We start from the raw sequence: 18,717 nt of genomic DNA, 5'->3' as shown, positions 1-18,717 counted from the left end.
TGAGCTTTTATGCTCAGAGCTAGTGTTCTACCATCTGAGTCACAGCTCTACTTCCAGCTTTTTGGTGGTTAATTGGAGCTAAAAGTCTCATGGACTTTTCTGCTGAGGCTGGCTTCAATCCACAATCCCCAGAGCTCAGCCTTCTGAGTAGCTAGGAATACAGACATGAGTCACCAGTGCCCAGCAATAATCATTTTTATTCCTATTTTGCAGGTGAGCAAAGAGGCTCAGAAAACATTAAAAGTTTATCTAAGGTCGCTCAGTTGACAAGTGGTATTGTTGGGACCCAAATCCAGATCTTCCTGTTTCCACAGCTGTGGTTCTTTTCATTACATGACTTCCTTATCAACAGGTTAAGTAGTAAACTCTAATACGTTAAAATCTTTACTGATGAGCTATCTGCCCTGCCTTTCATGGACACAAGGGAGGGGGGAAGGCTGACAAAAATAAAGTACCCTTGCCTGGAGAAAGCTAGCCCTACCTACCTTCATGAGAGTCTCCATTACGCTTTTCTTGCATTGCAGCTTCAAAGTTGAGCTGGAGAATCTTGTTTAGAATTGTGATCCATTCCTCCATTTCCACTTCACTGTCTGCTGCCAAAAGATAACTACTTTTGTCCTGCATTTTCAGCTCAAAAGCAAAACGCCTGACTTTATTGTTCTGAAATGGGAAAAGTGTGAAGAGACAATATTTGGAACTGCCATACATTAGCTTGCTTTATTTGCTGATACTGCACCCCCAACCCCATGAGCCCCATCACAGTCCATCTTCCTTGCCTTATTTTCTTCATAGCTTTAGTTTCTCATCTGACCTATTACCTCTCATGCCCATTTATTTTAGTTGTTGTTTCTTCCTACCAATGTGTTGGAAGCCTTCATAAGGACAGAAATTTCCCATTTTTTCTTTTCATTGCTACATACTTTAGAACAACCTGTGGTTTTTGTATTAATAGAATTTCTTACATAAACTTCATATTCCATTAGTTCACTTTCTTTTCTTTTTTAAGAAAAATGAAGCTGTATGTTGTATTACCTTCTTATCAGTTATCTATTATATATCAATATATTTTACTTTCTTACCTGAACTTGATGAGAGATCAGAAATTACAAGCTCCTATCAACCTCAGGGGGGCAGAAAGAGTCCCTCTGTCCCACTAAAATTCCAGCTGTTATTCACAGTCCCTGAGTAAGCTTCCCCACACAGATCTCAGGTATTAAAAAGCCTGTTCCAAAGGTCTCTCTGCATTTCTTTTTTCAGCACAGTTCTTAGAAACATGAAGTTAAGTGCTGTTCTTGGCAAAGCAACAGCATCTACTGTGCATAAGACTGTCTGCTGTGGGCTCAGTAATTGCTACCTCAGATCTCACTTAAATATATAAAGACAAGAATTAAGAAGGAGTCAAAAGCAAAAATGAAATGAGTTCTTTCTCCCAGCCACTCACTCTTCACATATAACCCAGAAAACAAAAAGTTCAAGTTGGGAAAAAACTTTGGACTTCTTTCAGAGCCCTCATTTCTTCATCTGCAATACAAGTATAATTAACTTCCAGGATTTTAAATTGTTTTAGGGTTAAGATTCTAAGCTGTAATTCTTTTTAGCTCTGTCTAAAATTTTTAGTTTAGGTATTTTTTTCAATTCACAGCACTAATCAACTAATTTTTTGTAATCACATCCAAAAATTATAATTATAAAAACACTTAAATCACAATTGTTGTTGTCGTGGGGCTTGTACTCTGGGCCTGGGCACTGTCCCTAAGCTCTTCAGCTCAAGGCAAGTGTTCTACCGCTTGAGCCACTTCCGGTTTTCTAGTGGTTTATTGGAGGTAAGAGTCTCACGACTTTCCTGCCTGGGCTGGCTTTGAACCATGATCCTCAGCTCTCAGCCTCCTAAGTAGCTAGGATTACAGGCGTGAGCCACCGGCGCCCAGCACAACTTTTTTTTTTTTTTTTTTAACATTTTAGCAAGGATTTATTTTAGTGCAACTAAAGAAGGAAGAGATAGACAGAATCATTTCCTGTTCCCCACACAGGAAATGGGAGTGAAAGGTTTCTTAAACCACGTTTGATGCTCAGTTTACAAAACAGAAGTGGATAAAAAATTATTGTACTCTTCTGAGGTTTTGCAGACAAATCATTAACTAAAAAATACCATCAGCCACATCTACAAAATAAAATTCAAGGAAGAAACTTTCATTGAAGTCAGAATGTTAGATTTTGAAATGTACCCCAGAGACTAGATGATAGCTCTCAGGATAGCTGCACTTAGAAACATCTGCACAGTGTCAAAGACATTTAACAAATGCTCTCCTAAGACAAAAATAAGAACTTATTTCTTAAAAATGAAGTTGCCAAATATATTTAATTTTCAGTGCCAGAAAATTCAGCTTACAAGTTAACTTTAAGGTCTCTCAAAAGTACAAAGGCAACTCCTACTAGGGAAACCCACACAAGAAGTTAATTCAAAGGCAGTAAAAATTCCCTCTCATACCCTGACTTTGCACTGACAATGAACACAATTGGATATAACCAGTTATTCGCACTGGTAGTTTTCAACTGAAGCTGGCCTGTGAGCCAGGAAGCATCCATATGCTGGTTATCTGTCAAATGAAAATAATTTCCAGTGACCATGAAATGGTACTGCACTTGATCTGGAGCTCAGATATACTTTCAAATACTGGACCATTTGTGGGGAGAGGTTCTACACAGTGGTTTCATTAGCTCCCAATAAAATATTCTAAGATTTAACTAAAATTCTGTATTCTTGTTGTTTTGAAGAGCCAGATGATTTTGCAACACTAAGCAAACTGAGCTGGTCACATCATCTGAAGTTTCAGTTACAGCTGTGAAACAGATGACTTTTCTGAACAGGACAACTTGGTTACAGTTTGTCAAAGCCTCCAGTGTTCCCTATTGTTTTACAACCATGCCTTCTCTATCACTTAATTTAGCTGCTGGGCTGTGATTTTGATCCTAACTTCCACTCTGGCCAGGATGAAGTTACAGGATCTGGACTTATTTTCCAGCCATAATTATTGGACAAAACAGATTTAAAAAAAAAAAAAAAACTCCACAAAAACTATTCACAGGAAACAGGCAAACAAATGGTGCTGGCCTGTGATCCCTGGTAGAAGAGAAATAAATGAGGTAAGTCCACATCATTTCAGCTTTTTGCCAGCTGTACTGGGGCACAGGTATGGAAATTCCAACAGGATCTTTCCTGCTTTGATGAGGCTAATACATTAACTGGAACTGAGGAAGACCAAGGGGGCCAGAATGTGCAGGCCAAAATATTCAAAATGAAATAAAGACAAAAGTAAACCACTCTTAATTTTTTTAAATCACCAAGGCATATATCTGTTACATATATGTTTTGTATATGTATGTTCTATCTTTTAAAAAGTTAAAATCAAAATTAAGACATGAAAACCTAAACTTCGGATTTAGGTTGAATTTAGTGAGTGAGACAGGGATTAGGCAGGAGGTGAGTGAGGTAGGGGTGACACCAAGGGATGAGGACATTCTTTTGATAGAAATGCAATCTAATTTTAATTGAATAGGTAGAAAAACAAGCACACCTGTGATCAGACCATAGCACGTTGTCCCTGACTTCATTCATGGTAGCCTCACTAAACAATCTCCTTGAAGAATGAAGATTCAGGCGATGCCATCACCCACCACTATGGAAGAGTTTTAAGGGTGGGTACTTTGATACTGGTGACCACATCCATTGGGACACATTGTCAGGGAGACTGTTCATTAGTCACATAGCCCTCTGTCTGAGGACTTCTAAAAGAAATGCCTAAATGGTCTTCATTCTATGGTTACTTGGGCAGCTTCTGACTAATTGGACTGTGTAAATCTGTATGTACTGTGTATTATGAAAAAGAACACATCTTCTTGTTTGTAAGTGCACAGTCCAGTAAGTGGCCTTACTCAAAGCTGGCTTTAGACATTTCAAGCAATGTTTGTTTTCCTATTCCACTTTATTTCCGCCTTATCCTATCTCCTTACACATCTTCAGCTTTTGCTCCCTCTTTACATTTATGCTATCATGTGTTTTACATCTTCTTGTAAGCTACTTCATTAAATCTTCCCCGAAAACTAAATGGGGATGAGAGAATGGATAGATGGATGGACAGACAGGAAGCTGGCAAATGACTTTAGGAGACAACTCAAAAACTGCATGGAAAGATGCATACCAAACTAGTAACAGATCTCTAGGAAAGAGAGAGATGGGAGAAGTGGACAGCGGGTCTAGAGGAACTCTTATTGTCCAGTTTTTATCTTCATGGTCCAGTGTTTTACAATAATAACACATCCTTGTACTATGTAAAATTGAAGATAATTTTAAAATATATGCTATAGATGCAATAGCACTAAGAAAAATAACAAATGACTAAATGTTTTCCACTTGCCTATACTGTTCTAAGCTCATTACAATATTAATTAATCCATATTCTCAGTAACCATATTTAGTACCATCATCATGCTTGTTTAACAAAGGTGGGTAAACACTGGCATGGCCCAATCTTGCAGATGAGTAAACTTTAAGTAGACTGTCCAAGGTCACATAGTTATAATGAAGTGGCTGAGGCAGGTTTTTTTGGTTTAGTAGCTTTGTATTTTTAAAAATTTTTATAAATTTATTTTTTGTTAAAAACTAGAGGCTTTTGTCTATAATCCTAGTTACTAAAGAGGATGAGATCAGGAGGATTGTGGTTAGAGGACAGCTCAGGCAAAAAGATCATAAAACCCCATTTCAACCAATAAAAAGTTAGATGTGGTGGTACACACATTCTAGCTATCAAAGAAGCATAAATTCAAGGATTCTAGACCTGCCTGGGTACAAATGTTAAGATTCTATTGGAAAAATGATAGCTAAAGGTGCTGGAGGTATGGTTTAAGTGGTAGAATACCTGTTTAGTAAGTGCAAGGGCCTGAATTCAAACCCCAATACTGAACTCAGGGCTTAGCACTCTTGCTTAGTTTTTTTTAGTCACAGCTGGTGCTCTACTACTGAGTCACACCTATAGTTCAATACATTTTTTTTTCTGATTCATTGTAGATAGTTTCACAGACTTTTCTGCCTGAAATGACTTTGAACTTTAATCCTCAGATCTCAGCCTCCTGAGAAGCTAGGATTATATGTGTGAGCCACCAGTATCCAGCTAAATTTTATTTTTTTAAAACAGAGTCTCACTATGTAGACTAAGCTATCCTCAAACTCATGGTCCTCCTGCCTCAGCCTCCCAAGTGCTGAGATTGTAGAAACATACCACCATGCCCAGCTCTATGGTACATTTTAAATACAGAATGAAATACCAGAATGCTCATGTTCACTACAATGCAGCTGCCATCTTGTAAAATGATGACAAATAAAACTTAATTTAATGTATAGATATTTCTATGAACATTGTCACTTAATCTATTAATATAATAAATAAATCCATTTATATGTTATAGGAAAACAAGACACTGCAGGCAAGAAAACTTGATGATAACTCTTTTTCTACTTACCTGGACCACACCCATGCAGGAGTCCAGAAATATTGATCCTTTTGGTTCCTTGGAGATCTTTTCATCTTTGTAAAAATTCAAATTATAGGATCCATCACCAAGTTGAATCAGGTGGAAAAAACGCCTCTTAAATGACTTAAGAAAAATGTACAAACAAAAAGTCACCATCTCTACAAGTAACCTGCAACTATACACAAAACAAAGTCCATTTTTGTTCTCTCTAAAACAAATCTGGTCCTAGTCCATGCGCCAAGTAACTGAGCTTGCTGAAGCTCCCTTCCACATCTAATGACTCACTGCATGCATTTCCATTCTGAGGAGGTGGGTCATTTTTGTCACCCACGGTATTTGAAATTATACAAAACCACTCAAAAGCAGCATGAGGTGTTCCAATTTAGGCCACAGCACAGAAGGATGCAAACGTTTTCTCAAATCCTCAGGGTTTCTGGCTCACATAGAATAGGAATATTCTCTGCCTCATGATGCTGAATGTTTTTCCAGCATTCTGATTATGACCATCAGCGTGTCCTCTAATTTAATTTTTATTTCTCTGTTCACCTTACTTCCCTTTCACTGTTCTTTTCTTTTTATTATCCATCTTGATGTTCTCTTCCAAACAGCTTCCTGATTTACTTAACTGCTTCTCTTCGTAGTTCTGTACTAACAGGAGGGTTATCATCAAGGAACCTGAGTGAACACTGTTTCCTTTGTGGGGAAGAAAAGCATTCCTGGTCATCCTGAGCACCATTCTCAAGACATAGAGAGAAAAGGCTTCATGTAGGAGTAAAGCTGTGTGACAATCCTCCTTACCCTCATGGTCACACTGATTGCACTGTTCATGTTCCCTTTATACAGCCACCCATGCTTGGTGATTCCACCCTTCTGAGAACCAAGGGAGGCAGCATCCTAGGAGAGAAGGAAAATAGCCCATAATCAATCTCCCACTATGACCTATGTTATCTGCTGTGAGTTTGGTCAATTAGAAAAGCATTCCATTTGTGTCAAACTGACCAATTATCACTTTATTGAGGGCAATTGTTGACTAATACCTACAAATCATAGCAAAGTCCACTTAGCATTAAAGATACACCTACATTTATGAAAACCCTACTCAAAAAAAAAAAAGGAAAAAAAACCCTACTCCATTAAAGGCAAAGTTAGCTCCAGTCCAAAATTATATTTTTAAGTGTTCAATGGGCCACAGAAAGTACATACCACACTTGACCACTCAGTTATAAGGTCTCGCCTGGTTTTATGAAAAATGTTTTCAAATTATACTCCCTTTAGTAGGATGACAAAAGTAAATTCTTGGAAAACTTCCCAGAAACTTGGTTCAGAGAAACATGAGAAGAGGAAAAAAAGGAAATTAAGAGGCAATACAGAAATGATGGAAAAAATAGAAGGAAAGTAAGGTGACAATGCTAACAGAAACAGAGGGAAAAAAGGAATGAGGACATGAAAAGTAATAGCTAGAGAATAAAGTAAAGTGACTCCTCAAGCTCAGACTATACACATGCAGTGAAAGCTAGGTTTAATGAGGTGGACACTGAGCTGCTGGGTGTTACTAAAAAAAAATTAAGCATACATTTGTATGAATCATGAACCATAAACAGAGAGAAAGACATACACATAACCTGGCAAATCTTTTCCTTATAAATAAGGAAATGGAAAAATGCCCATCCTAATATAATTAAATAAATAACTGCAAAAATGCCCATCCTAAGTTTGTTTTGTATTACCTTAGTATCAATAATTATGAGTTTGTTGCTATTACGGGAACAAAAATAATTTCTTTGTCAGTGCCTTTATAGACTGGTAAGTTTTTTATGTTTGTAATTTTGACTATTCCTCCTTTCCCTACTAATGAAGTCATAAAACCAAGTTCTTAATGCCTTTTCTTTCTTTTCTTTTCTTTTTTTTTTCTTTTTGGTGGGTCGTGGGGCTTGAACTATGTGCTTGGGCGTTGTCCTCGTGCTCTTCAGCTCAAGGTGAGTGCCTCTACCACTTGAGCCAAAGCACCATTCTGGTTTTCTAGTGGTTTATTGGAGATAAGAGTCTGATGGACTTTCCTGCCTGGGCTGGCTCTGAACTGTGATGCTCAGATCTCAGCCACCTGAGTAGCTAGGATTACAGGCGTGAGCCACCTGCACGTGGCTTGTCTTTTCATTTTGAATGACCAAATTTACTTTTCTCAGAATTATTTTTAAAGTGATTTCTAAAATGGTTTGTAACATTGGTTATTATTAAAGTTTACAACTAAATAAGAAGGAAAAAATGTAAACTAACAGTGATTCAACCATTATTCAGCAGAAAGAAAACTGCTATGATGGGTAGCAGTGTCTGTTTATTAGGTTCACCAACTCAGTGAACATACTCATCTTAACGTATTATTAATTCCCCTTATATACTTGTCTGACCATAATCTTTTATCTCCACAAGTAAGGAAATGAGCATGTTACAGTCAGATTTCACAAAAAGCAATCATTGAAGAATCAGTCATTTTAAATCTATTGGCTGACAATACAATCTTCTTGGGAGGCCTAAGTAATTTTAATGTATTTTTTTTAAACACTGCAGTCAAATCGTATCCAGGTCTTTGAAAATGATCTCAGAACAAATAAACACAAAGCAAAGAACATGAGATACTAAGCAGTCAAGTTGAAACAGAAACCTTATGTCAATCAAGCCAAAAATACACTTAAAAAAAAAATCTTCCTCTGCTTCATGAAACATTACAATTCCTGTTTTGGTTAAAGGCTGATAATGTTTTGAGTAATCTTCAAAGTCCTAAAACCAATGTTTAAAGTGAGAAGAAAAACAATAGAGTATGCATCCTACCTCATCTTTGTCAGCCTCCTCATCAACTTCATAGACATGAACTGGAAGCTTATCCAACTTGGCCACTTTGCTTTAAAAACAAGAAAAGAAACATGTTTTATAATCACCTAATCAATAGAGTCTACATTTATTCCTCCATCAGAGGAAACAGATCTTAGTTAACTCCGATAAGGAATTATAATGTGGGACACTGATTTTGAAGGGGTATACTAAGAAACTTGAGTCAGAAAGCTCTAACTCCTCTGTACAGTATTTTCACAATAAAAAAAAAAAGAAAGCTCTGGGATGTTATGTGGAAAAGAAGATTTCTGGGAGTTAATAGGTATATTAAGAATAGGAAAGCTTCGGGGCACTGGTGGCTCAAGCCTAGAATCCTCCTATCTACTCAAGAGGTTGAGATCTGAAGATTACAGTATGAAGCCAGCCCAGGCAGGACAGTCTGTGTTATTCTTAGGTCTAATTAACTACCAAAAAAGCTGGAAGTGGAACTGTGGCTCCAGGTGGTAGAGAGCTAGCCTTCAGCAGAAATGCTCAGGACAACAACCAACCCTGAATTCAAGCCTCAGGACCATCCTCCCCCAACCCCCTGCAAAAAAAGAAAATTAAAGAAAAACGAATAGGAAAGTGGATCCGGTATTAACAAATAGCAACTTGACAGGATAACTTTTAATACAAAACTATGAGAAGAAAATGGAGTATGAGGTCACTGTTTTAGAGTTGGTTAATGGTGGTGGTAACAATAGTAATAGCTTAGTAACAGCAGCCAGCACTTTCTTAAAGGGTTTTTGCTTTGTAGGCTCATGCTGTGTACTTACCTGCATCAACTCATTTAACCCTGCAGATGGTTGAGACCACTCAATAGGCCAAGAAAGTTAAGTTACCAGGAGGCAAAGTTAAGCCAGGTAGAATACAGAATCTATTCTTACCCACATTTGTGCTGTTGTGAATCTGTTCTCATTAGACATTAGGAATTTTTTTACTAAGTATGTCATAGTCTGTTACCTTTCAATCATGAAGACAGTATGAATATGACAATCAATGAAGATAGATTAATCCAATCAAATGGGTCCTAATCAAAAATCCCCAAGTGAATATTGGGTAAATATAAGACTAAAGAGTCTATCCATCTGGAGAAAATAATGCTAGCAGGGAGTGTTCTTCCCTGAGGGTTAAAAAAGGCAACCAGGAAATTGGCTGAACACTCTTAAGGAGTGGTTGAGCCACACAAATATGAAAAATAAACAGCTAGGTTCACTGAGAACAAATATAAAAAGTTCAAACCCACAGATGTAACAAACACAGGAAAAATATATTGTCTGGGTCACAAGTTAGATTTTCACTGATACTTGTTCGTTTAAAAATATAGTTGGGCCTGTGGGCTTGTATTTCAATACTTGTCTAGCAAATATAAGATTCTGGGTCCAATGCCCAGCACCACACACGTGCATATGCACATATGTGTGCATGCACACACACACACAATTCTAACACCATTTCTTTCAATTATTATAACTATAATTTAATTTGCCAATCATATCATTCTGGAGCTACACAGTTAACTTATGCTTAACTTGCAAACCACATCATTAGGGAATATACTATTTTATAACAGCCTCATAAAGCAAGACTTACTCCTGTTGGTTTACTATACCACTAATCTATCTAAACATAATCACTTTTAGTATCTCTAAACTGAATTAATACTTCAAAAGAGGTCAAAAATTATCTGGGAAAATAGTTGTTTCATAATTAACTTTTTTTATGTGTATGTGCCTGTCCTAAGGCTTGAACTCAAGGCCTGGATGCTATCCCTGAGCTTCTGTGTTCAAGGCTAGTGCTCTACAACTTTAGCCATAGCCATAGCTCTACTTCTGGTTTTTTGGTGGTTAATTGAAGATAAGAATCTCATAGACTTTCCTGCCTAGGCTGGCTATGAACTACAATCCTCTCATCTCAATAAGACTAAAGAGCCTACTCATCTGGAGAAAAGAATGTTAGCAAGGAGTATTAGGATGACAGGCATGTGTCACCAACACTCAGCCACACTTAACTTTCATAAAACAGAATTTATTTGACATAGAATATTCATTTTATAAGTTTCTTCTTCAAAATACTCTTTAAGAAGAAATAGTGCCAGGTGGAATGGCCCATGCCCCAAACCCCAGCCACTTGGGAAGCAGAGATGAGATGATTGTGGTACAGGCTGGTTTGGGGAAAAAAAAAAAGTCATCTGGAGGTTATCTCAGAAAACAAATTAGGCATGGTGTCTCATGCCTGTAATCCCAGTTACTTGTTAGGCAAAGGTAGGAGATCATAGACCAAGAGCAGCCTAAATCCTAAGACAATCTGAAAAAACACTAAAAGCAAAAGAATTGGAGGAATGATTCTAGTAAAAGCATGTGACTAGAAAGCAGGAAATCTTGAATTGAAGACACAGAACTGAAGTGGAAGGGAGGGTAAAGAACATTTTAACATTTTCTTTTGCACACACACACACAAACACACACACACACACACAATAGCTATATCACATACACACAAGCCACCAGGAAGCACTTTCTACAATTCCTACTTGTATACAAAGTTACATACTTCTGTGAACACTGCAATGCAGACTTTTCCCCAAGTGGCCAGCCCCACCTTGTGTAGTCTGATGGTCTACTACTCACTTTGGAAGCTGTCGAAACTCTCCTGAGTAATCTTCATATTTATAGGTCACAAGATGCCAATCAGAGTTGTAGGTTTTGATGCACTATTTGAGGAGGGAGGGGTTTGAAAAATAAAGTGGTAAACATAATGAGAAGTAATGACTTCTGGAGAATATTCAGCAAGGTTTGGCAAGGTACACACATTTTTATATACATATATAGCTTTTCCATTGACCAGCTAATTCCAGAAATTCCACCACCAGAAATTCACCTCCTGTGAAGCTTAAGACTTTGAACACTACCCTTGGAGAGAAATATAACTTGAAATAATCTTCTTTAACAGATCTGAGAGGAGATTTTACAAGGAGAAAAAGTTCACCTAACAGCTACGATAACAAAGTACTGTATGTGACTTAAAAGCACTGGGTTCTGAAGTAGTATATGTCTTCCACTAGGATTAGAAGGTGAATAGAAAGTGGAAACCTAAACACATCCTAATGGTATTTTGCACATATGAGAAGTATCTCTGCTAGTTAATCCTGTCATATTGCCTTGATTTTCTTACCTTCCCAAGCAACAGAGTGAGGTTATTATGAGGAAAGACTTAAGACCCAATTGATAATGTCACCATGGCATTTTCACTTTTGTTAGTGTGTAAAAGAAATGTATAATGTATGTAAGGAGCACTCACTCTGTGGTGAAGGATTCTTTATGACAGTAACCTTAACAGACTATATTGAGACTAGAGTAAAAATACAGGCATGGTGTCTTTTATTCATCTACCCAATAGGATCCATCTAGTACTTTGGAGACTCTTAACATTATAAATCTACATTTACTAGATTTTTATACATGAATGAGTCAGATTCAGTAAGCAAAGATTTTTAGTTAATATCAGCTTGGTTCAAATATTCTATAGTTAGCTTTTAAGTATACATATGCAGAATTGGATGTTGTAAAAAATTATAAAGAAATAAAAACATAGGTAAATTAAATGCATTTATGTAGTAACTAGTTTATTCAACTTGCTATAATTAACACCATGAGCTAAGTCATTGTTTATATATTACCAGCCTTTTTCTTTACACCATAACTTTCATCCAGAGGTCATCTGCAGCAAATGCCCTTCCAACCACACATCATGAAAATAATCTCAGCAACAATAGCAACTGCTTGCTTTGTGCATATTCTACAATAAGCATTTCATTTAAAAGAGTTATTCTGAGAGATGGAAAAAAAAGCAGAGAAAGTCTAAGAGCAGAGTCAGGTATGGGAACTAACAAATATTTCACTTTTTTTTTATGTAGTTATAACCATTTTAAAATAGTATGTTACCCCTGTAAATGCTGTTTCTCCCAGAATCTTCACTTCTAGTACATCAGCTATCTATATTTGAAATTACAAAGCATGGACTATTAATCAAAATTATCTGTAGTTTTGAATTTTGTACTAAAGCCCACAGTCATAGCTTAGACAAGCCTGATAGGTTCCTATTCTATTGATCTAGCCATGGTTCTTCCATGGTTTTTTGAAGTATATTAAAACTACCTTGTGTCACAATGAACTCCAAGATATGGAAACAAAAGATCTCTCTTTAATTTTAATTTTTTGATTATTCCGTCTTATTATGTATGGCATAATCACATGTATATATCTTCAAGAGGGTGAGAGGGAGGTATAGAATTCAAAGGAAAAAGGGTGAAAAAGTGTAGCAGTGGCACTCACTGGACACTGATAAAAGTGACATACAGTCCCTCCCCCACAGTATAACCCCTGCTTTCACTATATTTGATGTGGATATAATTTGTGGAGGGGAAGGGGAAAAACAAATTGTTTAAATAGGGATACAGGTGGAACCATTGCAACAATGAGATGTACAAGTCGTTATGTCGAAAACGAACTTTACAAATTTGGTGGGGGGGGGGGGGAATATTGGGGGGGGCCGAGGGGAGAATGGGAAGGGATGGGAAGGGGAAACAAAGAGGAGGCTACAATGCTTGATAAGAAAAGTACTCGTTATCTTGCCCATGTAATTGTAACCCCTCTGTACAGTATTTTCACAATAAAAAAAAAAAGTAAAAAAAAAAGTGACATACAACTCATGGTTGGAGAAGGGAAGGAGGGACTTGGAGTGAGTGAAGGGAAGACATTGTATGAAAGGAAATGTACTCATTATCTGACTCATGTAATCTTAACCCCTCTGTACATCACCTTTATAATAGCAATAAAGTAAATAAAAAAACCTATCCTGAAGTATAGAATGTACCTGCTCAATTTAAAACTAAGGACATAAGCATAAACTTATCTACCATGAACATTTATGAACAGAACATTTAAGTATCCAGATTTTTAGTATCTTACACAAAATGAGAAAGATAATTACAATGTGTAAATATTTTAAAGTATGAGGAATTACAAAATAATTAAGCAGGTTAAGTACCTACAGATTTACTCAACAACCCTTGTTAACTGCCTACATGGCAGGCACTGACTAAATTCTAAGAGCTACACAAAAAGCAGCCATTCCTATCCCTCTGGAGCTATATAACATCTAGGAGACAATAGGTTCCATCAGAAATACAATCCAGAGAATGTATTCCCAAAATGCAGGAATAAGACTGATTATATGATTAATCTTCAACAATATTTTGAAATTAAACTGAAACGTTTATGGAATCTTTTGAAAACTTTTTTTATTAAGCCATTGGATCATCTCCTGTGGACAAGAGTACAGACAGGAAGTGATGTTGCACTCCACCCAAGTGGAAGAGTCCCAAAAGGGTTTAGTTATGTTGGCTCTAACAGCACAGGATGAAATCTGTGATTGCTCAACCCGCAGTGATATAAGAACTAATTGGGAATTATCCCTCAAAAACCAGACTTTTAAAATCAGTTAGGAGGACTGAGTAATAATTTTGGTGCACATTTTGAGGCAGAAGTCAACAAATTTTCTGCAAGGGGCCAGATGGTAAATATTTTCATCTTTGTGGGTTATATCATTTCTGTGGCAACTCAATTGTATTATGACTGCAGCCATAGGCAATAGGTAAACAAATGGGCATGGCTGTTACAACAAAACTTCATTGACAAAAATAGGCTGAAGGTCAAATTTTGCTTGCAGTCATAGTTTGCCTATCTCTAGCTTTTAAATAAATATTTAGTCCTTCATAAATATATCTGGCTATGTTTGCCTAGAATTAATTCTACTAACATAGAAGTAATGGCGATAAGACAGAAAGTTAATTACTTTTTCAGAATGAGAGAACATTTAAAAATTCTCAAATACATATGTCTCAAGGAAGCTATTATTTGAGCTGGTATTCACTTATGAAAAGCATAGCTACTTTACAGTGGGAAATTTTATTAATGGGCTTCTTTCTCATCTAAACATCAATTAGAAAAACTGAACACAAAAACTAGTTTTAAACAAATAAGCAGTTCAAGAAACAAATTTTAAGGATCGAAATAGTTTTTCCTACCTAAAATAGCTAGAGGGAAAAAACATATGCCCCAGTGCAAGGGGTTAGGTGGCTGGCAACCTAAACTGCAGTAATTTCTCTGTTGTAGGTAGCAAGGTACTATATGTATGCTCAAATATAAGTATGATTATTATACTTTGATCAGGAACAGTCAGGTTTGGGTTATTACCCATGTGATATCTTACAAATAGCACATTATTCTTGAAAACATAAACCTGTAGATGAATGCATAAATGTATGGAAGAATCAACCATTAAAAACTATATCAATGTTGGACACCAGTGGGTCAGACCTATAATCTTAGCTACTCAGGAGGCTGAGACACAAAAGACCACATTCAAAGACAACCCAGGCAAAAAAAAAAAAAAAAAAAAAAAAAAATCCATAAGTCTCCATCTCTAGCTGGGTGCTGGTGGCTCATGCCTGTAATCCTAGCTACTCAGGAGCCTAAGATCTGAGAATAGCAGTTCAAAGCCAGCCTGGGTAGAAAAGTCCGTGAGACTGTTAGCTCCAATAAAACCACTAGAAAACCAAAAATGGCTCTGTGGCTCAAGCGGTAGAGTGCTCGCCTTGAGCTGAAGAGCACAGGAACAGTACCCAGGCCCAGAGTTCAAACCCCATGACCGACAAAAAATACTCCGTCTCTAAAATAACAAGCAAAAAAGCAGGGCTAGAGGTGTAGCTCAAGTACTAGAACACAAGCTGCGCAAGCAAGCTGACTGATTAAGAGGCCCTGAGTTCAAACCCCAGGTTTGCAAAATAAAATACCTAACACCATCAAAATTCTATCAATGACATACCTTTCAACAGAGAAATCCAGTGATTTACAAATTACATCTTATTTTATGTTTACAATCTAAAATTTTATGGAAATAATATGTTATAGTCACAAACTCTGTGAATATTTTTGTTCATTTTAGACTGAAAACTTCAAGTATCCTATTTTAACTCTCATCAATATAAATAAGCTTTCTGATACTGTCTAGAAAAAAATCTTCTAAAATATAAAGAAAAGGGAGTTTAAAAAATACTTAAAAATGGAAATTCATATTGAAAAATGCCTTACCTCTGTAACAAATAAGCTCTGTGCTTCGTCTTGTGCATTTGCAGGAACCGTGGAGCATATGCATCGACCCTGTCGCCTCAGAATAGCTGTCTATGGACAAATACAGTAGAGTGAGATTGGTTACGATGAAGGCCAGGCCTCCATGCAAGTTAAGTACCCCGAGGCTGGTCTGGCACCCACACAGTCCCTCCAATTCCTACCAGCAGGTGGGTACAGCTGCTTTCATGGGTCATATATAACAGACTGTATCTGGCATCCTGAAGTTCCAAAGGGTGGGGGAATTAGCATCCCATTTCTTCTAGATCAGGGGCCCCCATCCACTAAGCCAGGGTGGAGGTTCCCAACACCCCAAGTGCTTGATCTAGGACATTTTTTTTTGGTTATTATATACCACTTAGCACTTGTAAGTGTAGACTGTATACTTAAGAGCTCAGTGGTATTAAGTATATTCACATAGTTGTGCAACCATCATTACCATCCCTTAATTTTATCTATTCTTGTTTATTGCCATATTCCAGTGCCTAAGAACATGCATAGCTACCACAAAAAAGTCCTAAATCAACAACTGTTAAATCAATCTACAAACAATAAACACTTCATCTTTTCTTACAAATTTCAGAGCTATTCTTGTTTTATGCTTACTTATTGTAAGCACTGAACATTGTAACTATGAAATATAGTAACTATGATTTAGGTTTCAGAAAGGGTTTTCTACATTTTTTCCTTTGACTATGGAACCTGCTTTGGGGAAAACCTGTGATAATCTCCCCATTTGAGCCTCAGTAAAGAACTTAAAGGACATGCACTTTGCCTATAATTTTTTTGTTGTTGTTTGGGTTTTTTTTTAACTGTATTTTTTTTGTCTTTTCTTTTTTTAGTACTGAAGATCGAACCCAGGACATTGCTCTTGCTAGGCAAGTGCTTTGCCACTGAGCTACATCCCAGCCCTTTGTGTATAATTTGATCTTGCTTCCTGCCTCTTTTCTCTGTGCTGTATGTACCTGCTTCATCTATATGTATTCTTTTCTTATACTATGTCCATCTTTGAAAGAAAGTATAAATCCTTGATTCCCTTATTGAAAAGGACGTAACTAACTGATCTCTAAGGTCTTGGTAGGTGAATTATTCATTTATTGAACCTCTACATAGGTTTCTTATCTCCAATTGACTATCAAAAAGCTGGAAATGAAGCTGTGGCTCAAAGAGGTATAGTAGCAGCCTTGAGAACAAAAGCTCACGAACAGTGCCCAAGCCATGAGTTCAAGCCCTAGGACCTGCCCCAAGGAGGGGGGGAAATCTATTAAATTCTATAACTCAAAATATTTTCTATGCTAGGGAGGCACTCTACCACCAGCATGACAATCTAACACTTTTGTTTGTTATTTTTAAGATAGGGGTTATGCGTGGGCTTGTCTGGACTGTGGGTCTCCTATTAATGCTTTCCATGTGGCTGGAATGACAGGGGCCAGAGCAACCTGCTTTTTGTTGGATGAAATAGGGTCTCATGAACTTTTTACTCAGGCTGGCCTTGAACTGTAATCCTCCCAATTTCTGCCTCTTGCATAGCAAGGATTATAGGTGTGAGCCACCATGCACAGCTCCTTTCTACTTTTCTAACAGTTAAAGGCACATTCCTGCTAAAAGGGACTTGTATCTCTTTTACATAAATCAACATCAAGGCAGGCATTCAAAGAAGATCAACCCTATTTCTGTGTTCAGAAATACATTCTAGTCATCCCACAGCAACTGTGGGGAATTGGTTCCAGGCCCTCCCACAGAAGCCAAAATCCAACAATATTTGTCTCCTTTATAGAAAAGTGATGAGTATTTACACAACCTATCCACATCCTCCTGTATCTTTCAACCATCTCTACATTAACCTATACATAATTCAACGTTAGTGCTATGTTGCTATATTCTACTTTTAGTGGATAATGACAAAGGAAAATGTGTATATGTTCAGCACAATTTTTCCCAAATATTTCCAACCAGTGGTTGCTTTTAGTCTGCAGATGCAGAACCCAAGGAAATGGGAGGCCAACTGTATTTCTATTGTACCAAGAAAGCATTAACTCTGAAAGGGATAGGGAAAAAATATTTCACACTATAAGTATAACAGGCATTGGAAGATTAAATCTAAAGATTGCTTATACTACAAACAGCACTGAGAAATCCCAAAGTACACAACACAGCTTCTAGATGCTATAATAAATACTTTTTAGTTGGTACTATTACTAGGTGAAACAAAATGATGACATTAGTTACATTGAGTAAGAATAGGCAGGAATCTTCAGAGTCATCCATAAAATCACAGAAATGACTAAAAGGGAAGAGAAAGGGCCAATGTGCTCTCCCAAATATGAGAACACATAAGAATCCAGACCAGTCTTGATGACACTTTTTTTATTTTTTGAGTGTTTGATGTTTTATGGATTCCATTATCACCATTAAGCTCAGTATATAAAAGAGACAAATTGTATGTTATGTGGTAAACTTACTAAGTATTACCACTTTTTTAATGTAATAAAGTAAAAAAGCATTGCCCCCAGATACAAATCGGAACAGCAAAACTTACCACTATTTCCAAGTATAATTTGAAATTGCAAATTTCAAAAAAGACCCTTTTTACTTTAAGAAAGTTTTTTCTCTTGATTAAAAAGACTCCTTCTGTGGTCACTATGGTGGAAAATGTGGAGCTGCTTCAGCCAGGAGGTCAGGGTATGGGCCATGGAGGGGCACACGTGAGGTGTCAGCTTCCTCACCTGAGCTGTCCCTGGGCTAGGAATCCAGGCAGATCCCTACCTCCCACTTCTCCCTACTGCTCTGCCTTTATGCCCTGCTTAAGCTCTGTTTCTTCAGCTTCAATCTGGAGTCTTTCCTCTATTCATTTAATTCCTGAGTTCTTCCGTATGTGACTTTGACCCTCCTGAAATGGGGAATACTGAGGAGCTCATGTTTCCAACCATAAGAAATGTGAAGCCAATCAGTTCATTATATGTCCTATGGAAGAATTTGAGAAGGAACGTTGCGAAGAGTTTTGAATGGAGAGCCAGGAAACCTGAGTCTCATCTGAGCTCTGCCTCTCATTAGCTGTGTAATCTTGGGGAAAGCTTGAACTTTCCACATCCATAAAACAGTACTCTAGGATCTCCAGGTTTCCTTTGTGGTT

The 18,717-nt window shown here is 37.2% G+C and overlaps 1 protein-coding gene across 14 annotated transcripts in view; it reads right to left on the bottom strand.

Annotated features, from left to right (window-relative positions):
* Positions 1-18,717, bottom strand: part of Dock9 (dedicator of cytokinesis 9) — a 259,631-nt gene that overhangs the window by 116,914 nt on the left and 124,000 nt on the right. For all 14 annotated transcript variants that reach the window (XM_070002702.1, XM_070002693.1, XM_070002697.1 and 11 more), the window contains exons 3-8: positions 15,549-15,638; positions 11,025-11,107; positions 8,356-8,425; positions 6,328-6,423; positions 5,518-5,652; positions 486-660 (exon numbers count right to left, since the gene is read on the bottom strand). In XM_070002702.1, the coding sequence (XP_069858803.1) occupies positions 486-660; positions 5,518-5,652; positions 6,328-6,423; positions 8,356-8,425; positions 11,025-11,107; positions 15,549-15,638 (649 nt within the window). The remainder of the gene's footprint in view (positions 1-485; positions 661-5,517; positions 5,653-6,327; positions 6,424-8,355; positions 8,426-11,024; positions 11,108-15,548; positions 15,639-18,717) is intronic.

Source organism: Dipodomys merriami, unplaced genomic scaffold (genome assembly GCF_024711535.1).
Source record: "Dipodomys merriami isolate MVZ:Mamm:240054 unplaced genomic scaffold, mDipMer1.0.p SCAF_6, whole genome shotgun sequence".
In the NCBI taxonomy this organism is placed as follows: Eukaryota; Metazoa; Chordata; class Mammalia; order Rodentia; family Heteromyidae; genus Dipodomys; species Dipodomys merriami.
The sequence above is the reverse complement of the archived record's forward strand: the minus strand, read 5'-3'. Positions and strand labels throughout refer to the sequence as shown.